Source organism: Otolemur garnettii, unplaced genomic scaffold (assembly GCF_000181295.1).
Source record: "Otolemur garnettii isolate 467f Iridium unplaced genomic scaffold, OtoGar3 scaffold00039, whole genome shotgun sequence".
In the NCBI taxonomy this organism is placed as follows: Eukaryota; Metazoa; Chordata; class Mammalia; order Primates; family Galagidae; genus Otolemur; species Otolemur garnettii.
In genome coordinates this window covers 12,485,663-12,513,403 of record NW_003852434.1, presented here as the reverse complement: position 1 = coordinate 12,513,403, position 27,741 = coordinate 12,485,663, and the positions used below count along the sequence as shown (strand labels likewise).

The window sequence follows — 27,741 nt, the reverse complement described above, 5'->3', positions numbered from 1 at the left end:
AGTTGGACTCAGAAAGTGAATACAAGAAACTGAAAGGGGAAGAAGATTCTAGAGGCTGCCTTCTGAGTGGGTAGACACTTGACCTTCACTCTAATTTGAAATAAGAGAAAAATTTTTGCATCTGCCTCAATATTATCTGAGAAATCCAAGGCCAAAAAAAGGCACCAAACTATTTCCAAGTGGAGAACTGGCATGCAAAGAGACTGTCCCCTGAAACTGAGTAGGTGTGCTCAGGGAAGGGAGAACACCACACACCACTCCTCACACGAGTACCTGTTTGATAGTAGAAGCCTTTTAAAGAGACAAAGCAAACAGTGGGCTGAAAATACTCCAGGGTAAAAGAAGGCTGAGGACACCAGAAGAGACGGCAGCTCAAATGATGAATTAAATATATTCCAAAATTACTATTTATACTTAAGGCATTTTTAGAAGTGAGGTCTTAACAAAAAAGCCTTTACAGGGCATCCAAAAAAAATTTTTTAAATCCTTTAAATTACTAAAACCACTAAACAGTCTACCAGAAATCTGTACAGCAGGGACCTGTTTTCAGCAGGTAAGCCTATTTACAAGTAAGAACTTCTTACTCTTGTAACGTCGTCCTGTTTTAAGAGAATATATAACTCCTGTCCCTGCAGAGTTAGTCCATAAGGCCTCAGTGACTCCCCAGAAATACGGACCTAGCTCTGCTAGAGGACAATTTACACTGCACTGTAAACACACACACACACACCTGCCCCACTAGGCTGTGGGTGCCTTGAGGGAAGGGTTATGACCCATTCATTTTGTATCTACACTGACAACACATTAACACTCAACTTTTATGCACAAATGTTAAATGATTTTACAACACCATTGCTATTTACATCTTTAACACTCCCACTATTACCCATTTCCCAAACAAAAACCCCAGCTGATGCCACATTTACTATGGTTTTCAGAACACAGGGCTTCTGTACGTTTTAATGTAAACAAACATGCTTGATTCACTAATTCTCAAAGTAATGACACAAACTTAGCATTCTCCTTGGGACGGAAACTTGCTTGGAAGTTACTTCATTCTTTTTCTCTTTTTCAAAAGTGCATCCCGCAGTGCCAGCTATAAGATAAGAAAAAAGTATTTAAACATGAGAACTCTTGGATACTCCATTCTACTACTTTGGTTACCTAAAAGAAAGCACAAAGTCAAGAAATCATCCTAAAAAACTACGAATGGTAAAATACCCCCCAATACATCAAATCTATATCGAGGTGAGGCCCGCTTACTGCTAAGAAATATGCAAAGCTCTTAACTGCTGCCCCCACCTCACGGGGCAAAAGCTCAAGACAGGACCAGCTACAGAATGCAGAGACCAACGCATCACCCATCTCCAGGGAAAAAAACACAGTCTATGCCTGTTAAGATTTTAGAGTTGTGGGTAGATATTTCTAAATTAAAACCGACAGGAAAACAGATTTTTCTTCACAATTGTCTTCTAAGATCACATATAGTCCATGAAATGTGGTACATATAGATCATTTAAAGATTTTTAAATGGCATTAAGCATTTATGCAGATTTACAATAAGTATAAATGTACAGTTTGAAACAGAGACTTTATTTGGTTTTCAAATAAATTTAATATAGTGAATGAACTAAGAATGTCAACCACTGACTCTTTACAATGGCTCAAACACAAAGTCAGTAGCTCAGAAACCAAAACCCTGACAACTGTAGTTCAAACAAAATATTCTAGTTAATATGAGCTCATTTTTAACTTGTTTAAAATATTAAAGATGATCAAGAGTAAACATAAATTTTTTAAAAAAGGTAACCAAGGCCACTATACAAATCCTACCTATGCAATGGATACAATTCCATTAATTCCCAAGCACAGCTCACTAAACCTCCAACTCCTGGGCTCAAGCCATCCTCCCACCTCAGCCTCCCAAGCAGCTAGGACTTAAGCATGTAGCACATTGCCCAGCTAATTTTTTAAATTTTTTATAGAGATAGTGTCTTTTACCCAGGCAGGTCTCAAATTCTGGGCCTCAAGTGATCCTCCCAGCTCAGCTTTCCAACGTGCTAGAATTACAGGGATAAGCCACTGCACTCACCCCATCCTACGTTTTTTTTTAATCTTTGCTAAAAAGCATATATAAATGTTTACATTGTTTGCATTTTATGACTTTAAGTTATTGACTCTGTCTTTCCCTTGTGCCCGAGTCAGTATGTCTTTGTAGAGAGGCAGAATAATGGGATATTGAAGGCAGAAAAAAACTTAAGTTCATTTTAACCTAATCGGACTAAGGAGGTATTTCCTAGACTTACCATGTCTTATTTTCTCATTTGCAAAATTGGGTTTAATTATAGCACCTGCTCATAGGGTTATATATTGATTAAACAAGTTAATGCATAGAAAGCTCCAGAACAGTTGAGTCACATGGCAAGAACTATTCATGTTACTCATGTTGGTTACTCTGCAGCAAAGCCCAGGCTACTCTCACAGGTACCCGTCTGTTTCAGATGCTCCCGAGTACATATGAAGCAGGGATATTCCTGCCCCCATCTTTCTAAAGGCTGCCACAAGACGCTCCTCCCCACCACATGCTTCACTCTCCTACTCTAGTCTCATCCCAACTCACCTCTTTATATTCTACACTTTACAGTAAGACCTCACGTATACTTTTAAACCATGTAAGTCCTTTTGTTTGAGACAGTACAATATCACCGAGGTTAGATGGGGAAGTGAAGCATGATGCTCCTTTCCATGGGACAGTTTCGGGAATGTTCTACACTTGAGCTGTCAAACACAGAAGCCACCAACTACGCACGGCTACTGGGCATCTGAAATGTGGCTGGCCCAGCCTGAGACATGTAAAGGACATGTTGGATTGCCATTAGTTCAAAAGTAAGAATGCAGAATATTTCATTAATAATTTTTATATTATGTTGAAATGATACTATTTTGGAAATACTGGGTTAAATAACGTATATTTTCAAAAATTAATTTCATCTTCCCTTTATTTTCTTATTTTAAAATCATATATGTGGTCCATATTATATTTCTCTAGCACAGTGCTGGTCTAAAATGAAGGAGAGTAGAGAAAATCAGGAACCAAAGGCTGTATTTTATAACAAGTGAGATCTTGAAGAAAACACAGGGAGGAAAGATACAAATTCTAATAATTTTAGGTTCCAATAGGCAAAAAAACTGGAGAAAAAGAAAAAATATTCTTAAACCAGTAAATGCAAATGCCCAGTGACTCTAGGTTTACCCTTAACTAAAAAACTTCTCAATCTTTGGGAGAGATACTTTGCGACTGGGAGGCGTTAACAAGGAACAAAGCAGAGCACCTCCATCCTGCAAAAAAGAGGAAGTGGGGGTGGGGAATGCATCAGCTAAGACAGCAGGGCCCACAGGACTGGGTGATTACTGTTTCCTTAACCTTGAAATGGTACTAATGGTCAGTAAAGGACAGACAAATAGACTAATGTCAATTAAACCAGAAATTCAAGAGAATGTGGCAAAATTTAGAGTACTTAAAATCTTAAATGAAAGCCAGGTGTGGTGGCTTATACCTATAATCACAGCTACCAGAGAAGTTAAGGCAGGAGGATCACTTGAGACCAGAAGTTTCAGATGAGCCTAGGCAAATCAGCAAGACTCTATCTATCTACCTACCCATGACAGAGTCTCACTTTGTCACCCTCAGTAGAGTGTCGTGGTATCAGAACTCACAGCAACCTCAGACTCTTGGGCTTAAGTGATTCTCTTGCCTCAGCCTCCCAAGTAGCTGAGACTACACATGCCCACCACAACACCCGACTTTTTTTTTTTCAGAGATGGGGTCTCACTCTGGCTTGGGGTTCAGGCTGGAAGACCTTATCTCTTTAAAAAATTAGCTGGGCATAGTGATACACACCTGCAGTCCCGGCTACTTGGGAGGCCAAGGCAGGGAGACAGCCTTAGCACAGGAGTTCAAGGCTGCTGTGAGCTATGAGCACAGTACTGTAGCCCGGCCTGAGTGACAGAACAAGACCCAGTCTCTTAAAAAAAAAACAATAACTTAAATGGCACCTTTCCTTTTGCCCCAATTTCAATAACTTCTATCTAAAAATGCTGTCAGCTGGCCAAGTAAGGTGGTTCATGCCCATAATCCTAATACTCTGGAAGACCAAGGTAGAAAGATCACTTGAGCTCAGGAGTGCAAAACCAGCCTGAGCAAAAGCAAGACACATCCTTACTAAAAACAGAAAAATATTACCCAGGGATGGTGATAGGTGCTTATAGTCCCAGCTACTTGGGAGGTTCAGGCCAGAGGATCACTTGAGCCCAAGAATTTGAGGTTGCTGTGAGCTATGATATCACAGCACTCTACCAAGGGTGACAAAGAAAAACGGTCTTAAAAAAAAATAGGGTGGTGCCTAAGGAGTAGGGTGCTGACCCCATATACCAGAGGTGGCAGGTTCAAACCCAGCCCCGGCCAAAAACTGCAAAATAAATAAATAAATAAATAAATTAAAAATGCTGTCACTTTATTATTTATATGATGTTGTTGGACATGGGTTAGAACCACAAAGGTTAAATAAACAGCCAGGTAGAGTCCACACAGACCCTGTGGCCCTGGGAACCTAGCCATTGCATCCCGTCTTGAAGGCTTGTCTTTGGCTCGCTAGCCACCTACAAACACTGGGAACAACTAGCTTAGGAGGGGGGACTGCTTAGCCAGGAGCTGATTTCCTGGAGGTTCTTCAGAATGACATTTAGATACACTCTGGTACCCTCCCAGCAGAGGAAGATACAAAAGCCTAAATATCCTTAATACAATGAATTACTGAAATAATCAAGCCCCCTGCACGGCACAGGATTACTGTCCAAAGGCTACAAACGAATGAAATGAAATTTGAAAGGCCTGTAAACGAGACGCTTTGCAGAAGGATACACAGGAAGAGTGACAATGACAGACTGTTACCTGCTTTTTGAAAAGTACTAGCCACAAAATAGGCATTACAAATTATTCAATTAATTTTGATAGTGTATTTCATAGGTTAAACAGCGGAGGATTTTGTTATTTTATTTTTATGAAACCCAGTCTCACTCCATCATCCCGGTTAGAGTGCAGTGGTATCAACCTCAAACTCCTAGGCTGAAGAGATCCTCCTGCCCCAGCCTCCCAAGTAGCTGCAACTATAGGTGCACACCACCCCACCCAGCTAATTTTTTCTATTTTTGGTTGAGATGGGGTCTTGCTCTTGCTGAGCTGGTCTTGAACTCCTGATCTCAAGTAATCCTCCTACCTCAGTTTCCCAGATGTGAGCCACAGATGCAAGCCACCGTACCCAGCCAAATGTCAGGGAATTTTAACATGGTAGGGACCTCAGAGATGATCTAGCTTGTACTCTTTTACTTTTATAGAGGAGAAAATGGGACTCCCTTCTGGTCACACAGCTGAGTCTCAACCAAATTAGGTGTGGAATTACAGGCCCTGACCACTTCACACCATTCCCTGCTCTCCAGCAGTGCTCCCATTAACCCCAAGACACACTCAGAAGGCACAACTCCGTGGCAAGCGTAAAAAGGTCTTCATGGCGCTAGTCTTGCCACCCAGCTTCAAGTGTAGCTCACCTGCTTTTCTCGGAAGGAACGCTTATTTTTTGACCGGACATTCTGGCTATACCGCATCATCATAAAGTTCTTCTGTTTTTTCTTCTCTTTATTTGTGGAGCTGGAAAATGGATTTATTTTTGTTTTCTTCCTTACAAATTCTTTCCGATCTGTCTTTCCAGCCTATCAGCAGAAAAAGTTTGACATTTCTTATTAAACGACATACTTCAGAGGGTATCTAATCAACACACATATCTCCTCTATGCCACGTGCCAAGGACACAAGATAGAACACAGTTCTTGCTCCCTGGGACTCTGCCCAAGGGCTAAGAGCTGGCCAGGAGTCTAATAATGGAGCAAGGGAAGCTCGGTGGAAGAAAGGTCACAACTTAGTCTGCCAAGGTCAGAGGAGCTTCCCAGAAAGGAAGCCAAATAAGCTGTTGTCTTTGCAGGCCGAGGCCTTCTTGGTGAGGGAAAGGAAGGGCAGGGCAAAGCACTTCAGGAAGTAAGGACACTGTGCACACAGGTGTGGAGGAGAAAGGACAAGGGTCTGTTCTACAGAACAGGGTTCAGTACAAATGGAAGGCAGAGGCTGAGGTGGGGCTGTAAGGAGGGTGACTAAAACAGGGCACAGAAAGTGAAGCCAAATACAGAGATAGGATAGCCATGAGTCGCCACAGCCCCAGCCAGAGACAGATGCCTCGGGCTTTTCACTGTGGAGCGTAAGCCCTCCCCTGCGTGTCTCTGAGCTCTGAGGATGGACTGTGACACCGCCTCTCCACGCTCTGCCACCTTGTTGCATGGCTACATCCTACATAAAGGTGTTCAAACACATCTAACTGCACACCTGCACCTGTGCACCTCACTCTACATTAACTGTGCCTTTATTTAAAACATTGAGAATAGTGCCCCCCTGTGGCTGTATGCGCTCTGGATGACATTTCATTGCACTGGCTTCTGTTTAAAGAACCAGGAACAATACACCTCACTCACCATTGCAGTTGCCAATCTTGTCTCCTTATCAGACTTTGGCTTTTTATGAAGGTGTTCAATGTCCCGAAGAGAAAGTAATTCGCCCCTGGGGTGAGGGAAAAATACAATAAAATAAAGTGGAACTCCTTTCCCTAATGCCGTCGTCACCACATGAGCAGACGGAAGGCCCAGTGGAGGTGCCCTTTTACCTGGTCTCCTCATCACTGTCTATTTCAACATATTTCCTCTTTTGGGATTTCCCGGGTGCAGCATCAAGCTCTTTCTTCATCTGGGCCAGGCGGATTTTCTGGAAGTCTTCCTGAGTTAAAACTCGACTAGTGCTGACGGCTGCAGCTTTGGCTCTCCGCTCCTCCACCGGCATGCTGTCAAGCTTCCTGGACTTGAAGGCACACACAAAGGCTTCAACAGCTAGAGCTCAAGGGCGAGCTTAGCCCTTCCAGTGCTACTGATAGTTCCCCAACAAGGCTAAGCACAAACTGCATCTAACAAACACCAGAGTGACAAACTTGTAAGAGGAAATAATTTTGAGACTTACAATTTCTTGCTGTTCTTCATCAGAAGAGTGGTGCACATCAACCCATTCCCCATCAGCCTCCTCCTCGTCATCACTGAGACTGGCACTTTCCCAACCGTCTGTGTGAAACAGCACACACTGTTACTTCTGCCACTCTGTTAATACTGAGCACTTACACAAGCTGAGACAAACCAAGCAACAGGAAAGTATAGCAATGAACTGTGAATTACTCTACTGGCCAAGAACTGAGCAGTATTTGTTGTTTAATCAGCTGTAACACTTAAGTTTATTTAAGGAATGGGGCATATCTAAGTTTCTGCTGTGACTCAAACCCTTACAATCACTCTCCCTCACTCTCGTGACTACACACAAGAGGAACAGCCTCTCCAGGCCAAGTTACATGGCCTGAGCCACACAGCTAGAAGACAACCTATACTGAAACCAGGAGATACACGTCTGCCACTAGGGCCCACACTCTTCCCACCAAGCTAACGGTGTCCATCAAAAATGACGTGCACATTCATCTTGGCCACACAGTAAGCACCTGACTCGTCTAAGCATGCCTATCCACATGTGAAAAACTAGCACGGTCATTCAGTGAACCAGGCTAGGAGATTCTGGATGTGAAAGAACCCTGTACAGACCTCAACAAGAGGTTAGTGGGCTTCTCAATGGGGCCACAACAGCAAGCTTTCCACGTCAGACACCTGTGTCTTTCGGTAGCTTCTATTATTTGTAAGACAACGCCCCAGCTTTGTGGTCTGCCGTGCACATAACCACTGATAACTAAGGATCCACCTCTACCTCTGGCCTCCCATCTTGCTATGTCCCCCCTCATATTCTATACACTAGTAATTTCCCAAGTCTTTCAGAAAACTGCTTACACTTTGCCTGGAAGCTGTCCACTATTCTAGCATCCCTGACTTGCTGGTCACCAGCTTGCTAAAGCCTTTTCTTGGTCTCACTTCTGAGCTGAACCTGACTGCTGTCCTGCCTGTATGCCCCACTCGGGTCATAAATTCCATTGACACTTCTATTCCTCTGCTCTTTATGAAAGGCCTCCAGAGCAGGAATAGTATCATTCATCTTTGCACTGACTGTGGCTGGGTCACAGCTAATGCCAAAAAAGCTTTGCTGAAATAATGAACAGGTGAAGAGGAAGAAGACTTGAGAAAGACGTTATCTTTCTCAAGTGCCAAACAGCATGCCCCTGAATTAGGGGCAGCCACCCTGAAGAACTTGAAAAGCCATCTCCTGTACTGGAATGTAAGCTCCCTAAGAGCAGTAACCGTGCTCCAGTGATGCCCAGGCGGGTAACAGTGCCGAGCACACAGCCACTGCTCAGCGAGCATCTGCTCAATGAATGTCCAAACAGCACAAAAGTTTAAAGGTCAACAAAGATACCGCAGGAGTGATTTTGCCCTGAATCATGGCGAAATAAATATGAACCTTTATCATTTTCAGCGTTCTCTTCTTTCTCAACTTCCAGAACTTCTGCTCCTGGAATGTAATCTTTAGCATCTAATTCTCCATATTCTTGTACTCTTGCTTCAATGGAGGCCTCTGTAGGCTTGCCCTAAAGAGAAGAAATTGCTTATAAAAAAGTGCTTGGATTGCAAAACCTTAATCATGAAAGGTGCCTTCCAGGGTTACGAATTCAGAAGGGAGCACCTTAAGAACAGCAGTAGTCAAATGGCAAAGCCAGTTTGCTTCTGTTTCACATCAAAGTAAATTCATCAGCTAGAAATCTGTCCGTTATTTCCTTCTAATCTAGATTAAGAAATTTGTAATTATTAGAGAATAACTGCTCCAATTTTTCTTTTTTCTTGAGACAGGGTGTCACTCTGTAGCCTGGGCTAGAGTGCAACGGCATCATCGAAGGTCACCACACCTCAAACTCTAGAACTTAAGCAATCCTCTTGCCTCAGAGCCCAAGTAACTGAGACTACAGGCATGCGTCACCATGCCTGGCTAATCTTTGCATTTTTTGTAGAGACAGGGTCTTGCTCTTGCTCAAGCTAGTCTTAAACTCCTGACCTCAAGTAATCTTCCTACCTCTGCCTCTCCAATGCTAGGATTACAGGTGTGAGCCACTGTGCACAGCCTGCTCCAATTTTTTAAGTCTTAAAAATACAATCTATTACATACAAGCATCCCTCCTCCCTCCAGACTTGATGGAAGTAGTACCTGGCTGGGGAATACCCTGTCCACAGTACCAGCCTCAGGTGCTTAGTGATCTCTGAGAATCTGTTCATGATTCTCAAAAGCTTTCAGTTAAAGTAGTCTTAGGCCTCTAAGACTTAGCCCCCATTATAAAGTATGTGCCACTACAAAACATTCAGGGCCAAGATATTCAATGACTTGTACTCTAAGCTTAAAGAATACAAGCATGTACTTCATCATACTCACCATGGAACCATCACAAATACTAAAACTCTAATTGTAGGAAATTACTCTCACCTTTTGAGACCATGACCTTTAGACCTTTACACTATAAGCATGTCTGACCTACCCGGAATTTCTTCTGCAGCATCTGAGGATTCAGAGATCTGAAGAGCTGAATCAAAGTTCGAGCAGACATCATTACATCTGTAAAATAGTGTCTTTAATCAGAAATTCTAGCGCAAGAGTATAGTGGGGTAAAAATAAGTCATGCTGTACTCTCTGGTCTACAGCAGTGGTTCTCAACCTTCCTAAAGCCACGATGTATTTTCATTGTTACAAAGGGGTCGTGACCCACAGGTTGAGAACGGTTGCTCTACAGTGTGACACGCGACTTACTCTTATCTTTGTGTGTTTTATACTGAGCCAGGTCTTGAAGAAGCTCCTCCGTCATGGCTAGAGGACATCGAGCTGTTATCTCTTTTATAGCATTGATTCTAGAAATGGAAAAATAAATTTTAAAAAACTCAAAGCAGCTATTTTATGGTGTTCATCTTAAGAAGGTTTTCTAAAAAAAAAAAAAAAAAAAAATCAAATCACAAGGAATATTTCGGGTTTTATTTGGCTTAGGTCTTGCATGGTAGAGAGCGTAAGGGGGCTGGCTTTCTACTCTGGACAGTCAGTGCCATGTCCTGTACCAGTGGAACATGGAGCAGTGTCTGGGACACTAAATCACGACAGCAATGACTTGCCAAGTCTAGGGAGAGAAGGGACTGAAGTAAGAAAGGCTAAAGATCTTTAGGGCTGTTAGACCAACGATATTTTCCAAGGGAGGTGAAAAGCAATTGTTAAGCATTTCACTTAGTTATCAGGACAGATCAGACAATCTTTAAACTCACACTTACACTTACTGTTGTGAATTAATCAAATAGCCACTGACCTACCCTAGAATAAAAGAGTGATTCAGTAATACATCATTTGTTCCAGGGAGCTATGGTTTGAATGTCCCCTCCAAAACTCATGCTGAAATTCAACTGCCATTGTAAGAGGATTAAGAGGCAGGTCTGTTAGGCGATTAGGCCTAATGTTATCATGGGAGCAGGCTCGTTATTGTGGGTTGTTACAAAAGGAATTTGACCCTGTCTTGTTCTCATACTGTCTCACCCTCTTATGCTTTCTGCCAATGACACAGCATAGAAGCCCTTACCAGATGCCCTTGAACTTCCCAGCCTCCATAACTGTACATCAAATAAATTTATTTTCTTTGTAACTTCCCTATTCTATGCTAGTCTATTATACCAGTACAAATGGGTAAGATATGAGTTCAGAGTAGGAGATAAGAGAAAAACACTTAGTTTGCCATTTAGGAAAAGTGAAACAAAAAATGAGCAGAAAACCAAAATGCAGATTAGAGGGACAAGTATCTTTTCTCTGGTTCCCTCCTCAAAATTCTGACCAATAAAAAAAATTACCAAGCCTCCTAGGATTAAAGAATATTTTAAACTGCTTTTCTAGAGTGGTACTACCAGCTGAAATGTTTGATCTTGGTAATTTAGCAAATCTAATCCGTCAAAGACATCTCTGCCTCTGACCGTGCGGTACGTACCCTACAGTCATGACTTCCCCAGAGTTCTTGTCAGTAACAAAATTGTTGGCCACAGTCATGAGCAGTGAATGAATGATCTGAATTGGAAACAAAAGAAGAGATGAGTGCTGGAAAAATGCCTGTCCCTACTCAGACACTCAAGGATGAAAGGACAATAGATTATTCACAGGGAGAAGGAGGAATCAAGAGTGAAAATACTCCGCTTTAGGAGTTCCACGTTCTCAGCCGTCCTCAGGTTAAATTTTACTCTCTGTTAACATCATTTAAAAACATAGAGGAAATCACTGCTTTGACACAAGATAATCCAGTGGTGTTTTAATCAGAGAAAGGAACTATAAGCTTTGAAAAATAATCACTATGAACATACTAATATTCTTGACTTCCCCTAGTCATAAAATTTGGTTATATTTATAAAATCAGAATTCTCAACAACTTGTCCACAAGAAACCTTACTTTCTGTGAGCTGTACAGCTAAAGTTCTGGGTCTATCGCCTTAAGACTTTGCTGTCTCTTCTACTCACTTAAAAAGAAAAGTAAGCCCTGTGGGGAAAGTGACTCTGAGATACGTAATGCTAACACTGCTATCCGTGCAGGAGACCCAGCAGTCAGTAGGAGTTCTCACCTCTGGGGGTACCAGGTGATGAGATGCTTGTGCAGCAAACAGGAGAATCTTTGTTACTTCTGAAAATGCAAGAGATCAGAAAGGTCGTGGTGAGTTAATTGTCCTGCCTCTCGGGACTGCCGCAAGCACGGCAGGCTGTTCTAGCCTTCCTGCTCTAGCGGACACTTCGCCTGGCACACCCGTGCCCCATTGTCTGCTGCCTCCAACCTCACCGACTCTGGGTTCCTGCTCAACTGCTGCCTTATCCATAGGTCACACAACCTAAACCAGAACCCACCCAATACTCCCTGTTGTTCTTACCACTTCCTTTTTCTTCAAAACACTTACCTGTACCTGGACCTACACATATAAAACTGTCTCTATCTCCCTCTCAATTATAAGTTCTCTGAGGGGAAGGGTTTTGCTTTATGTCCCCTGTTGAATTCTTAGTGTCTAATGCAACACCGAACATAAGAATCATTAAATAAATACTAGCTGGAATAAATGAATAAACACAAATACACATATACACATGCACTCTCCCTCCAAAGGAGCAGCATAGTGTAAGGAAAAGGTCTTTGGCAAAAGAAAAAGTGAAGCGACTCCTGATTTGCCATTTATTTGCTGAGGGACCCTGGTGGGGTTTCTTTCTTTCTGTCTCACAAGACTGATGTGATGATCAGGTGACACGATGTGTGTAAAGCACTCAACACACTGCCTGCTCATGTTACATCCTCAGTACATGTTGGTTTCCTTTCTACTTTGGTTCAAGTTCAAATGCAATAACAACCATCTTTTCTTACCTGCTTTGATATTGTTTTTAATCGAGGTCAACGAGAAGAATAGGATAAAATCCTGCTATCTATTACAAAGGTATAGTAAAAGATCAAATTTCTTTTTTTAGAATTTTCCAGAAGTATGTATGGTATTACAAAAATATTTGCTTTGAGAAACCAACTTTTTGTTGTTATTGGGGTTTTGTTTTTTAAAAAAAACAATGATTTCTTAAAGCTTGGCCATGGCAGACCCTAGAGAGAAACCAGAAGGGCTTCTCTCCCACATTGCTCCTCACTCTGCCTTTAGTGATTCCAGAACAAGGGGCTTGAATGTTTATCCTTTTGCCAAAGCCAACAAAGGAAAAAGGCAAGTGAGTGGCTTACCTCTTTGGTGGGGCTGCAGAAATCTTTGCACAAAGGGATAGAAGTTGAAAAGGAAAAGCTGTGGAGAGAACACAGACTTTAATATTGATACAACCAGCTCCACAATGCAATTTTATCACTAAGATGGACTAATTGAGAATCATTTTTCACTTTTGTTTTTTCTCAGTAAGCAATTATGTCCCAGAATGACTCAAAACACTTAGATTGCCATATGATCACTGATTAGAAAGAGTGAAACTAGCAAAAAGCCAAAATGCTGATTAGAAGGACAAGTATCGGCTCGGCGCCTATAGCTCAACCGGCTAAGGCGCCAGCCACGTACACCTAAGGTGGCGGGTTCGAATCCCCAGCCCGGACCCGCCAAACAACAATGACGGCTGCAACCAAGAAATAGCCGGGCGTTGTGGCGGGCGCCTGTGGTCCCAGCTACTTGGGAGGCGGAGGCAGGAGACTCGCTTGAGCCCAGGAGTTGGAGGTTGCTATGAGCTGTAATGCCACGGCACTCTGCCCAGGGGGACAGCTTGAGGCTCTGTCTCAAAAAAAAAAAAAAAAAAGGACAAGTATCTTTTCTCTGGTTCCCTCCTTAAAATTTGACCAATAAAAAAAATTACCAACCCTCCTAAGATTGAAGAATATTTTCTTTTTTTAATTTTCTTTACTTTTTTGAGACAGAACCTCAAGCTGTCACCGTGGGTACAGTGCTGTGGCATCTCAGCTCACAGCAACCTACAACTCCTGGGCTCAAGCAATTCTCTTGCCTCTGCCTCCCAAGTAGCTGGGACTATAGGCGCCCGCCACAACACCCGGCTATTTATTGGTTGCAGCCATCACTGTTGTTTGTCGGGCCTGGGCTAAATCCGAACCCTCCAGCTCGAATAGAAGACTTTGGTTCAATATAAAGTTGAATATCCAACTTTAAGACTGTATATCCAATTTTAGTCAGTGTGAAACCCTACTATCATTCTCTGAAACTATGCTTAAATCACATAAATTACTCTTCCTTTCCTCCTAAGTTTGAACTCAGGTCTTAATAAATGAAATTACCGCACAAATATAATAAGAGCTGACCCATGATCCTACTCTGGGACCACAGCTCACCAAGAAAAGGCAATGTAGTCTACAAAATGTTAACAGGTTTTTCTTAGAGAAAGACAACAAGTAGTTTCATTCGTGTGTGCTTTCATTTTTGACTTGATTACATGTCTGTATCATTGGTTATTTTTTCAATGAACAAGTCCTGTTTTCTTCTTATTTTATATATTTATGTTTTAAAGATTGAGGTAGGGTCTCACTCTGTTGACCAGGCAGAGTGCTTGGTGCAATCATAGCTCCCTGCAGCCTTGGACTCCTGGGCTCAAGTGATTCTCATGCCTGAGCCTGTAGAGGACTTGGGACTACAACAGTGTGTCACCATGCCCAGCTAATTTTTCTTACTTTTTGGAGAGATGGGGGTCTTTCTATGTTTCTTAGACTAGTCCCAAATTCCTGGCTTCCCAAAGTGCTGGGATTAAAGGCATGAGCCGCAGTGCCCAGCCTCTTGTTTTTCTTTCTTATTTGAAAGAATTATTAAGGAAAATAACAAATTCATTAATACAAATGATGTTCAGAGCAGCATATCACAAGATCAGAACACGAGCTGGATGAGGGGGCTCACACCTGTAATCCTAGCACTCTGGGAGGCCAAGGTGGGAGAATTCCTTGAGCTCAGGAGTTTGAGACCAGCCTGAACCAGAGGGAGACCTCATCTCTAAAAAGAGCTGGGCGTGGTGGTGGGCGCCTGTTCCAGCTACTTGGGAGACTGAGGCAAGAAAATCACTTGAACCCAAGAGTTTGGGGTTGCTATGGAGCTATGATGCCACGGCACTTAACCCAAGGAGACAGAATGAGAGTATATCTCAAATAAATAAAAAATAAATAAAAATAAATAAAAAACAAAAACAAAACAAGAGAGAAAAACATCAGTGGTCATTTCTTAATGGCCTAAATCTGGGACATCTCTTTTTCTACAGTGGCATCTAGCGTAAGGGCACACGTGGAGCTCCTGTATGTATACAAATACACGCCTTCACGGAGCTCTCACAGTTTAACTTAACATAAAATAAATAACCAGAGAATTCAGCTTTCAAACATGACAGTTTCTTACTAAAAGGATCTGGAAGACAGGAAAGCCAAGAAGGACCAAGCACAGTCTGATGTAGCAATAGTCAACGAAAATGTTTGCCTTGTTTTGACTCAGGAAAACATGGACATAAAGCTAAGTCAATAGAAAGAAAGCAGAGAAGCCAAACGCAAAACGGCCTGTCTGAAAACTGAATGTATGTACAAATTAATACACTTAATTGCAAGGAAAACGGAGTGATATACACAGCTATTTTCTGAGATTTTACTATTCTGTGAACTGTACCAGTCTAAACATTTGGGGGATAAAATTACGCCACTGTTGTATTCACTGGATTGCCTTTACCAAGATTAACTCTATTTCTGATATTCACCAAGAGAAGCACAATGTAACCGAACCTCATGAATTCCTACTAATCTGGAGATGAGGTTCATGAGCATCATCTTCACTTCAAACCTCTCCTTAGAGCTCTCGAGCTGCTTTAGTAGTTTTTCTGCAAAATCTAGAAAGGAGAAGACCACAGAAATACACGATAAGGCCATGGTCTGTGCAAAATTAATATTAACAAGTGTAAGGAAAGTAGTTAAATCAGAGAAAAGATTCAGACACAGGTGAAGACACCTTTAATGGTGCCCGAAGTCTCAGCGCAGCCCCAGATGTTCAGCATCTAGAGTACTTGACAGGCGCTCTGCCTCACAGTTCTCTGGGGCCTGCCTCTCAAAGGGTGGGCCACAGACCTGCAGGTGCTGGGAACACCTTAGAAATGCAGGATCTCAGGCCCCCCAGAACCTGCACACACACATTAAAGCCTGAAAAACACGTGTCTAAGGAGAGGTCATCACAGCTGCCCACCTCAGGGCAGAGCGCACTCACAGTGCTGACACCCAGCCACATCACACCCACACATTCCTGTCTCAGGGGTAACAGGGTCAGTGCACAAATCCACAGGTGACTCCAACGTACAGCTTAGTTTGAGAACTAGTATTCTAGAACAGGATTTCTCAGACTTTTGGTTTTCACAGACTACTTAAAAAAGAAAAAGAAAAACAGGGCAGCAACTGTGGCTCAAAGGAGTAGGGCACTGGACCCATACACTGGAGGAGGCAGGCTCAAACCTGGCCTCAGCCAAAAACTGCAAAAAAAAAAAAAAGAAAAACAACAACAAAAGTTAAAATAGTATTTTATATGGTCAAGTACAATGCACTAATATTGTGCTATTAGTGCACATTAGAAAGACACAAATCTCAGAAAGTCCTGCTCCACATTTTTCTTATTTTGTTGTAAACTGGGAATCAATGCTTTGGAGTATAATTCTTGGCCAGGCACAGTGGCTCATGCCTCTAATCCTAGCACTCTGGGAGGCCGAGGCAGGTGATTGCTTGAGTTCAGAAGTTCATGACCAGCCTGAGCAAGACTGAGACCCTGTCTCTACCAGAAATAGAAAAACTAGTCTGGTGTGGTGGCAGGCGCCTATAGACCCAGCTACTGAGCTGTAGTCCCAGCTACAGTGGAGGCTGAGGCAGGAGGATCACTTGAGCCCAGGAATTTAAGGTGCGGGAGCTATAACACCATGGCACTCCACCCAGGGCAACAGAGTGAGACTTTGTCTCAAAAAAAATAAAAAAATAAATATAATTCTCTAGATTACAACCATCTAGTAATAATTAAGCACTTATTGATTGTCTAATAAGTGCCAGGGATCTGATACACAGATGTCCCAACAACCCTGAAAACAGAAAACAAAACAGACACAAGTAAAGCCAACAAAGAACGTGGGAAGTCAGAATTCTAATACCTTGGGGATCATGAATCAAGTGAATTGCTGAAAAATTAAACACTTCTGGTTTTTTCTTCTTCTTTTGTTTCTGAAAGAGAGGGAGAAGAGAAACATTTCCAATCTGGGTTACACTGATCATGCCCTTAGAATTTAATGTGCTAATGTGCTAACAGCTTTTATGAAGTCCACTAGACTATTTGGAAAGGAAAAAATAATATCTGTTCCAAAAACCTTTCTTTCAACTGGAAAAACAAAAGTTGGCTTTTGCCTTCTAAGGTTAATCCCAAGACTAAACCTTGGGAATGTTACAGCTATTGGCTCCTGTGAAGACCTAGAGGAATTTGGAAAAGCAAACATTAAAAAACACACAAGGCCCAAATTAATGATTTTCAGAATAATCATTACAAAACATCAAACATGTCCAAGAAAGACACCCTAAAATAAGCCCCTGCAATCAGAACAAGCGAAAAGTGAGTTTAATCAAACTGATTAATTCAAGTCATGCATTTTGCTAGAGCTGATTACATTTATCCATCTAAGAAACTAGTGCGTAAAAATTTATCATGCATTTCTAAGTCTTTGGCAAATGCTACTCCTTGATTTTAAATTCTCCTTTTTTTTTTTTTTGCAGTTTTGGCGGGGGCTGAACTCAAACCTGCCACCCTTGGTATATGGAGCCAGCACCCTACTCCTTGAGCCACAGGCGCCGCCCTGATTTTAAATTCTCAAAGAGCTCTAGCTAAAAACCACATATCCTGCAGCCCAATGACTCCTATCTCATGTCCCAAATACGAGCCTCACCTTGAGGACTTTCATTGCCTTTTCCAGCTTCTTCTTGTTCTTGGAACTCTTTTTCCCTGTAGCATACTGCACCAGGAGGTCTCTGGTTGTTGGTCCTTCATCCTGAAGACAGACTACTTTGTAAATTATAAACAAGGAAAATCTGTACAGGAGCAGAGCAATCCTTTCATCCACTTTTTGGTTCTTACACTCTTTGTACACAGCTTTTAAAAATGAATAAAAATTTTAAAATCAAGTAAAGAATATGCCTAGATATGTATGTGCTCACAAGTGCACCAACAGGCATATGCGGAGATTTTCACTACATCATCAATACTTATATATTTGGAGGGGGATTTGCGCTCTGTTGCCCAGGCTAAAGTACAGTGGGGACATCACAGCCCACCACAACCTATAAACTTCTGGGTTCTAGTGACCTTCCTGCCCAGCCTCCGGAGTAGCTGGGACCACCAGCAGTGAGCCACTGTGACTGCCCTGCTTTTGCTTTTTATTGACAGAATATGACTTTGTTCTTCTTTGAAAAAAGACATTGAAAACAAATTTCTATCTATAGGGAACACTTATGTAAACTATAATGCATCCATCTGCAGTATACAGAGAGAAAGAAAAAGGTGGATCTGTATGTGCTAACAACAAAGAAGATCTAAATGCAGAGGTCGAGCTCACAAATTAGAGGACAACACATATTTTAAGTTTTTAAAAACCTACTATTACACAGGGGACTATATGTGCACCTATCTGTATATACATACACACACACAAAAAAAACAGTTACCTGTGAGGAAGGAATGAGAAGTAGAAATAAGACAGGGTCAAGAAAATTTTCATCTGAAGTAGCTAGAAATTTTTATGTCAAAGCTTTCAGAGTCAAAATGGAGTCACTTGTGTTAAAAATACCCTGACAAGTAGAGTTTGGGAAGCCCATGAAGGGAGCACCTGATACAAAATGCCTGATAATAAAAACTAGCACAAAAGACTGCAAAACCCACAACCCTGCACGAATGCCTTTGCTAACTCACAGAGAAAATATTTCTGCAAGGACATTTGCCCAGCATCTGCCTGTCCAGCCTTAGACTGGCACCACTCTTGTTGTTGACCCTTTAGTTAGCTAACAATTATATCAAAACAATTATGTAATTCTTTTCATTTTTCATTTAAAAACCTGCCTTAATTTACCCGCCTGAGTCCACACATCCCTCACTATGGCATGCGCATTCCCAATGCAATGGCTTATTCCTGATTCATATCACTTTCTGTTAGAGAGCCTCTGTGATTTGGGTTGACATTTATAGTAATAATGTATTGGTCACACATCCTTTAAAAATGTTATCATGTAGTCCAGTATTCTACTTACCAAAACATTGAAATGGGGAAGAAAGAGTTTTTTTAAAAGAATTTCTTCTTTTGAATACATCTAAGAAAATTTTATGACATCATAAATCTTGATTTTTCTTTATAAAGATGCTTTGAGGCTGGGCACAATAGCTCATGCTTGATTCTAGCACTTTGGGAAGCCAAGGCAGAAGGATGGTTTGAAGCCAGGAGATTGAGACCAGCCTGGGCTATACAGGGAGATAATATGTCTATAAAAAGTTCAAACCATTAGCCATATGTGGCAACACGTGCATGTGGCCTCAGCTACTCAGGAGGTTAAGGCAGGGGGATCACTGGAGCCCAGAGAGTTTGAGACTGTAGTGAGCTAAAGTCACACCGCTGCACCCTGGCCTAGAAACAGAATAAAATGCTGTCTCCAAAAAAATACATATGTACATGTATACATACATATCATGATACGACTCCCCTTTCTTCCTCCACTCTAAACTTCTACAATGTTGACATTACCTCAAAAAATATGTTGGCAACAATTTTCATTCTAAATTTACATAGTAAGATATAGATATAACTTTAGAACTAACACTAAAGTTGAATGAATCTGTTTTGTTAATTATTTAAATGATATTACTGAATACAAGTACAAATTCTAAATGGAATAAGATGTTAGCATGGCAGAACTGAATAAAGCACAAAGGTGACATAAATTTCTGATCTGAGCAGTCATGGATTTTGCAATCTGAAATGTAACATTCAGAACCAGCTGTGATTAAACTAACCTCGGATTCCGAGTCACTGTCTTGCTTCTCATCTTCATCCCTCCCAAGAAAGAATGTCAAAGCAGCAACTAGTATCTAAAGACAACAACAAAAAATCACTTGTTAAGTTTTCTTAATTTAAAAAGATGTTTTTATGTTCCCTCTCATAAATAGGTCATTTTATTTTTCTCATTTATTTATTTTTTTAGACAGGATCTCATTTTGTCACCCTCCATAGAGTGCCATGGCGTCATAGCTCACAGCAACCTCAAACTCTTGGGCTTAAGTGATCCCTGTGCCTTAGCCCCCCAAGTAGCTGGGACTATAGGTGCCTGTCTGTCACAACGCCTAGCTATTTTTAAGAGATGGTCTCTTGTTCAGGCTAGTCTTCAACTCCTGAGCTCAAGCAATCCACCCGCCTAGGCCTCCCAGAGTACTAGGATTACAGGCGTGGGTAAGCGGTCTAGGAACAAAGAAAGCATCACTGAACATAAACTGCACATCCTCACAGACCCATCTCCTGCACCTGCCATCTGCAGAAGCACACCACCCCCAGACAGTCTTCACCCGGCTCGATAGGCACTCACCTTAGTGACCTTAGAGAAGCACGCAGTTGTGATAACATTCACAGTTTTGGCATCATTCCTGGGGGAAAACAATGAGTGCTTTGAAGTAAATTTCATTCTACTGTATTTCATAGCACAGACACTGGCACAAAATATATATCTCTGACATGTTAGAATTCCCAAGTGTAATATTTTAAGAAGTTGGCTCGGCACCTGTAGCTCAAGCGGCTAGGGGGCCAGCCACATACACTGGAGCTGGCAGGTTTGAATCCAGCCCGGGCCCACCAAACAACAACGACAACTGCAACCAAAAAAAAAAAAAAATAGCCAGGCGTTATAGCCGGTGCCTGTGGTTCCAGCTACTTGGGAGGCTGAGGCAAGAGAATCACTTAAGCCAAAGAGTATGAGGTTGCTGTGAGCTGCGACGCCACAGCACTTTACCCAGGGTGACAGCATGAGACTCTGTCTCAAAAAAAAAAAAAAAAGAAGTCATTCATTGCTAAACCTGTCAATCACAGCTAGAACATTCAATTAAATTCCAGTCTATGACAGAAGATTTGCAGCCATTAAGATGGGAGTATTTAAAGAATTTTTAATGGCACAAAACCTACTGAAGGTAAGTCATGGGGGGAGGTGCGGGGAAGAGTTGGGGAAAGAACTTCAGAATAAAAAAACTGTAATACAGAAAAATTCTAACCATATTTAAAAATGCACATTAGAGAAAATACCAAGAGAAAATACCATAAAATACTAACACTGAGTCTCGGAGTAAGGGGACTTACACATAAGTTTTTAAAAAATCTAGTTTCTCCAAATTTTCTGCTGCAATGAATATTACTTTTATAGTTAGTCAATAAGAAAAGCAAAAGACATGAGTTGGGGTCACTGTACCAACAAACCAAAGTATATGAAGCGTGATATTTTACTTATATAGGATAAACTGACTTGAAAATTTTCAGAAAGGCAGAGTACAGAGCACAGATTTGGAATCAAAACTGGATTTGAAACTCAACTCTGCATTTTATTAGCTAAACTCTTACAACTCTATGAACGTCTATTTTATCACCTATGACATGGGGATAATTCCAGACAAGTGGCATCTGTTCTCAAGCTGTCCTGCAGGTTAAACGAGGGAGTGTAAAAGTGCCTGACTTGATTAGATGCTCAAGAAATGATAGCCAATGTTATTAGTTATTGGACTGCCCCAACTTTCACTTGCAACTTAATCTATGACCGAGGTATATTAAAAAGCTCAAGACTAAAAAAAATTGTGTATACGTTCTGTTTAATTACAAATGAAAAAGAGTCTACTTGTCAAGAGACAAACACATGTATCCATTACCAGACATTCCTCCTATAGAGTTCAACCATCACATCCAAAGACATCTTGGCAGCAGTTGCATTGCTGTCCCGTAACATGGTATACATGAAATTCTGCAACACCTGCAGAAAGGAGAAAGAAACTGAATACACATCCAGTACAATGCTGCAGACACAGAAACGAAAGGGCACTTACCACATTCACTTTATTGTTCTTGTGTTTTGCATTTATATTCTTGATATCAGTCACAATATGTGTATATAAAGTCTGAGGAAAAGAAACCAAAATACATACATATTAAGCCTACTCAACATTTCTAACCTTGCTAATTTGGAGACAAGTATAAATGTATAAGATGACTTTTTTTTTAAACCTTTCTTTTTTTTTTTCCTGGTTACTGTGAGGGTACAAACAACTAGGTGACAAGGTTCGCATGTGTTAGGTAGAGTCCCTCTTGTAGTTGTGTTCCACACCCAAGTCCATTAAGTGGGAGCACACCTGTCCCTCTCTCTCCTCCCCAAGATGACTTACTTTTATTTACTTTTCACTCTATCTCAAAAGACCAAAAACAAACAAAAATGCAGCTAAAAAGCAAGGAAAGTGGCCCTCAAAAGGTTAAACATGGAGTTACCATGTGACCCAATAATTCCACTAGGTATGTACCCAAGAGAAATGAAAACTTATTTCCATGTCAAAGTTCATTCAAACATTCATAGCAGTACTATTCATAATAGCAAAAAAGTGGAAATCACCCAAATGTCCATTAACTGATGAATGGATAAATACCATACGGTATATTCCTACAACAAAATACTATTTGGCAACAAAAAGGAATAAAGTACGGACATATGCTACAGCAAGAGTCAATCTTGAAAATACTATGCTAAGTGAAGGATTCTAGTCACTAAAGTCCACATGTTGTATGACTCCACTTATTGACCACTTTAAGTGGATGAACTGTATGTGAATTTTATCCCAATTAAGTTTTTTTTCCAAGGAAAATTGTTCCATTTACTGGTCACCTGACTGCATACACAATAATACTGGAAATACAAGTAGCACTGATATCCAAAATATGCTCCCATAGACCACTGTTAGTCCACAAATTAAACCAAGGAGCACAATAGCTAAAATCAAATCGTGGCAGTTAATGAATGTAAACTTAAGTTTTTCTTTATTAAAATTCTCTCATAAACTTTTAGCTTCTGGTCTTATGTAAGCAAATACAAAGTCATGGGGAAATGTTCATGACAAAAAGAAAAGGTTAGCTTTATTGGTGGGCTGGTTATAGCTCTGAGTACCAATGTCCTGACTTAGCTAATCAGTTTAGTGCACTAGTAAAAATATTTGGGTTCTGGAGCTGGGTAGCCTGGATTTATACTCCAGCCCCATCACTCAAAAACTGTGTGATCCTAGGTAAGTTACTCTATCTGTGCCCTGGCCTTTTCATGTGTGGAGTAATAATAAAAAAATGATAATAATCCCTATCTCATAGGGATTTGGGAGTAAACAAGTAAATACACAGAAGCTCTGAGAATGCTGTATGCACTCAATAAATACTAGCTGTTAATACCACATTGCATGTGTATAATGACTGATTTTTTTTTCCTGTTAAAAGCATTCTTAACTGTAACAAATAGTGTAAAGCACCAAGAATCCAAGGGACTTCAAACTCTACAAGTTTACGTCATCTCAAGGAAGAATGAGATGTAGGAAAAAGAGGTTTTTGCTCTTTACCTTTCGCAGAAGCTTATCATGGCAACGAAGAAGTTCAAAGAAGAGCTCTAGTAAACTTGACGGATTGATGAGATTCTTATTTCTCAGCAAGATCAAAGCTTTGCAAAATGTCTCAGGAAGGAAAAGAAAACATACTATAAGATAATTGTAAAGTTAAAAATATGAGAAAATGGAGCATATATAGCCCCAACAGTTTAATGTCTTTTACTAACTACTTACTACTGCAGAATTCAGGACAGACAGTCTCTGCCCTTGTGGCTATTTAATGGATAAGTTTATTAAGTTAAGAATTATGAAAACTACTAGTTGTAATTAGGATTCCTCACGCATGAGATTTGAATGACTAGCAAGAATCATCTATTGCAGAGGTTAAAGAGCGTCCTGCAGGATTTGTATGCTGGAAGAAGAGAAAGATCAGAGTGTAGCAGCAAAGGCTATCAAATGAGACACACAGGAACAGATAATGTTGGGGCTCACAGGCCATGTTATTGAGTTTTATTCTAAGCAGAAAAAAGAAGCCACAGAAGGATATTAGGGAAGGGGTGACACATCCTAATTTACATTTTTACAAAATAAGTAGCTGAAAGGTTGTTCTCACTTAAACACACCTTACATGCACACATGAACATAGCACAATTTATTATTCCAAATACTGGTCCTACCATTCGAAGATCTGGATCCAGGACAGTGTGATTATAGGAGAGAAGATCTTTCAACTCTTGAGGAAAGTTACTTAGATGTTCTGGGTAGCAGTGACCAATCTGTAACAAAGCAAAGGCTCTTCTGAAGTTTCTCTCGTTCTCTCCTATAATTCAGATGCACAGATTTAGGATGTTCTGCAAAGGAGAGTAAAAGGCTTTGTTTCATAGAAGTAGATGTTCCAGATCACCTCTTTTTCTCCTACATGGCAGTTTCTCCAACCTTCACCATATTTCCTCTAGTCTTAGTAAAATATTTGTGACTTAGAACCTGCTTTTATATTGATTTAGAGAAAAAAAATCAGCTGTTTTCTTTTTTTTTTTTTTAAACAAAGTCTAGCTCTGAAAAGAAAAACATTTGATAGTTTTGTTCTAGTTGGTTCTGCGAAAAGATCTAGCAAAATCTTCTAACTCATCAGAGGAAGAAAATAAGAGTTTGCAAAAAGAGAAAGTTAAAAAAGTTTTTAATTAAGTTTCCTCTCCAGAGTGGAATAAGTTGAGTATTAGTGAAAAAATATTCTACAAACTGTTTATAACACTGGTCTTTGTTTTATTAAGAAATTTTCTTACCTGTGCCATAAACATCACCAACTCTGCTAGTTCTTTGCTGGGCTTATTTGGTTGTAATTTGAAAATCTCCACATTGGATTTGTAGTGATTATACTGCTGTAGAAACTATAGAAAAATAAATTTTAACTTTGTCACTGTCTATTAAAACTTTCTCAGTACACAATGAAAAACTATTCATACAAATTTTTGACAGTAGGATGGAGAAAAAGACATGGTGAAAGTACATAAAAACACACCTTTTTCCTTATCTGCATTAGTCAAAATGAGGTTTGGAATAATCTAAGCACATCACAGTTAATCTAAAGAACCTTTCCCTAGGTGGTGTGGTATAAGAAACAGGAAAGCACGAGTCAGCAGCTCAGATTACGGCTCTGCATGCCATTTCCTACCCAGATGATCACTACTTCATCAGCTACGTACACAGAGCACTCAACTCAGAAAAGCAGCTCTCCAGTCAAAATTCCCCTTTTTAAAATATCAATTAAGATTTTGTGCTAGAGTTCTACAACCAAGAGCAAGAAACACAGGCAAATAATAGCTTCCACTTACTCGGCACTTGGTATGTGCCAAGCTCATTTGTTACATTGAGTTCTAATAACAGTCCAACAATTTAATGTCAGAATTCACCATGCCTCAGTTCCATGCCCTACAGCTACCCTCCATTCAAAGTCCACGTCTTTAAATTGTGTAAGACAGATACATACACACACACACACACACACACACACATTATGTATATTTATTATCAGCCTTACCCCGGCCCAGTGACATCTCGGTTTAGATGTCTAATAGATGTCTTAAACTTAGTATGGTCAATAAATCTAACTCTTGATTTCCTCCAACAAAACTGCTAGACCACCAACTTTTTCCAAGAACAGGATTCCAGAGCGAGACCTAAAGACGCTACAGGCTTCAAAGAAGACCTTACCTCTCTTGACTCCACATCTCCATTGAACAGGAATAAGGAGAGGGCCCCAGAACTCTTGATGCTCGGAACAAAATCCTTACCCCACTTCCTTCCCAAACCTCCACCCCTATGGCCCAGCTACCTGCCTCGAGATGATCAGGACTGATTTCATTACGCTCTTTTTGTGTATCAGTCACAACACAAACCCAAGGCTCCCGGGCCATCTCTTGGGCCCCCCACAATAATCCTCACCCCTGTAGGATTCTGAAGCTCTCTAAATCTTTGTACACAGCCCAGGCATCTGCTACTGCTACACTGCTGTCTTCCCCTCGTCAACGCTACTTCCAGAGCCGTCCTCGCGCGGGGCCTTCCCCACCCGCGCCCGGGCCTCCCGCGCTGCCGCGCCGCACTCCCACCTCCTCGATGTAGGCCGGCGGGTCTCGCTTGATCAGATTCTGTAGCTGCGGCAGGTTGTTGGGCAGCTTGTTGTTGTTTCTGCCAGACATGTTGGCTGCAGACTGTCTTCGGGGCGAGCAGTTGTAAGAAAACCCACGCTGCCGGCAGCCGCCAGCCAGCGGAATCTACTACTGCACGCAATCGCGCTTCCGGGTGCCACCGGAAATAGCACATGGGACCCTGACGGGAGGCGCCATATTGGCACCTAAAATAACCTTTGCTACGGGAGCCTCGGAGTGTCAAACTTACTCACTACTGAAACGCTCTGGAGTGATTTAAACCGGGTCTCCGCCCGGTCTCCGCCTCTGTTGCTACTACTTGCCTCGCGTTTCTGAAACGATCTGAAATGTAACTTTTTTCATGATAGTAACTTATCATCCAGACATTCCTATGAAGCAGACAATGAAGATTAATATTATTTTTATTCCCATAGACTGAAGTTATAATAGAATTTTTTAAAAAGAAGCAGGAAAGCTAGACAGCTCTATTCCCTTTCACAAGGGGCGTGAGCAGCTTTCCGTGGGGCTTTAAGCGCTGGTTTCCGCCGGGCGCGCCTGTAATCCCAGCGGCGTGCGGAGGCTGCAGCAGCGGGATGCCCCAGCCCGGGCGCTCTGCTGGGGCCACCGGTGGGACCCTGCCCCAAACAATAAATAGTAAGTAAATAAAGATTTGTTTTGGCGCCACTCAGCCATTGTTTTTGATTAAGATCCTGGTAAGCCGAAGAGAATGTATTTCTACAACCTGAAAGTGTACAATAAATAAATAAAGGCTGAATGAGTGGCCGACGTAGGGGGTTAATACAAACACACTACTGGTCAAACGCCCTGTCCCAGGCACTATTCCGAGCGCTTCATGTGTATTAACTTATTTAATCCTCATAACAGCCCCCCCAAATAGGTACCATTTATCTCCATAAGAGAGGAAACAAGCTCAAGAAAACTGACCACCTAAATTCATAGCTGGTAAAGAAGCTAGGATTTCAATCCAAGCAGTCTTGATTGTAACTACACGAGGAAAAATGTAGCCTGACAGCTGGTAGCTGGTCGGGCTTAACAGTTGGCAGTGGTGTTCTTCTGTGAATCAGAGCAATGTTACAGCACGCCAACCTCAGTAGAGGTCGTCTGTGACCGTGACGGAGTGATCCATAAACAAGATAATTCTGTGATCACATTTGAGCACAAGCAAAGGAAAGAACACCGCAAACCACAATTGCTTATTCAGCTGCATTTGGAGAAAGCGTTTTGTTTATTCATTATTGAATCAAGTACTTATGAAGTTATTAAAAAATAAATGTAAGCAATAAATCTCTTTAAAAATTCATAGATCTAAATTTAAAAATTTGTTGGTTAGGTTTGTTGAGAGAGGGAAAAACAATTTCAAAACAAAATATATTGAAATTATTTAACATAAGTCCAGTCAAAACCATAAGCTTATGTATTCTGAATATTTATCTTAAATCACCAAAATGTAATTTGTGAATAAAACATCCCAGCTGTGTCACAAGCTTTTATTCAACACAAATCTATACTCTAGGCACTGGGCTAGGTAGGAGGTATACAACAATAAGGCATTGGCATTTGCCCTCAGGAAACTCACAGATGAATAAGGAAAACTAATAGATAAACACATTTAAAATGAACAAAAGTGTCTTTTTTTGGAGACATAGTCTTCACTTTGTTTACCTGGGTAGAGTGTGGTGGTGTCATAGCTCACAGAAACTTCCAACTCAAGAGATCTTCCTGCCTTAGCCTCCCAAGTAGCTGGGACTACAGGAGCCATCCACAACTCTGGGCTATTTTTTGTAAAGACAAGGTCTCACTCTTGCTCAGGCTGGTCTCAAACTCCTGAGCTGAGGCAATCC

General features: G+C 41.2%; 1 protein-coding gene across 2 annotated transcripts; it reads right to left on the bottom strand.

The window, feature by feature from the left end:
- Window positions 1-270: 270 nt before the first annotated feature.
- SDAD1 (SDA1 domain containing 1) lies at window positions 271-26,052 on the bottom strand. Of its 2 annotated transcripts, none has more exons than XM_023513379.1 (22): window positions 25,841-26,052; window positions 24,518-24,622; window positions 23,912-24,085; window positions 23,250-23,360; window positions 21,708-21,779; window positions 21,534-21,634; window positions 20,213-20,270; window positions 19,647-19,721; window positions 17,536-17,637; window positions 16,753-16,822; window positions 15,356-15,459; window positions 12,839-12,896; window positions 11,700-11,758; window positions 11,078-11,154; window positions 9,871-9,968; window positions 9,602-9,678; window positions 8,539-8,665; window positions 7,111-7,208; window positions 6,764-6,954; window positions 6,576-6,660; window positions 5,605-5,766; window positions 271-1,096 (listed from the first exon to the last, which is right to left on the bottom strand). In XM_023513379.1, the coding sequence occupies exons 3-22, from the start codon at window positions 23,912-23,914 to the stop codon at window positions 1,049-1,051; spliced, it is 1,776 nt and encodes a 591-aa protein (XP_023369147.1). In that variant the 5' UTR covers window positions 23,915-24,085; window positions 24,518-24,622; window positions 25,841-26,052; the 3' UTR covers window positions 271-1,048. The 2 variants fall into 2 exon arrangements, with proteins under 2 accessions (XP_023369147.1, XP_012660825.1); XM_012805371.2 differs by having other exon boundaries at window positions 23,912-24,010; window positions 25,841-26,050.
- Between the last annotated feature and the right edge of the window lie 1,689 nt (window positions 26,053-27,741).

Excerpts from the sequence above, each read along its gene's own strand:
- SDAD1 (XM_012805371.2), bottom strand. The coding sequence starts at position 25,930 with ATGTCTGGCAGAAACAACAACAAGCTGCCCAACAACCTGCCGCAGCTA. Across the intron at positions 9,679-9,870 it reads TAAAACACACAAAGATAAGA|ATGTAATGATGTCTGCTCGA; the intron begins GTAAGTCGCGTG and ends ACTATTTTACAG. Across the intron at positions 6,661-6,763 it reads GACAGTGATGAGGAGACCAG|GGGCGAATTACTTTCTCTTC; the intron begins GTAAAAGGGCAC and ends CCCTCACCCCAG.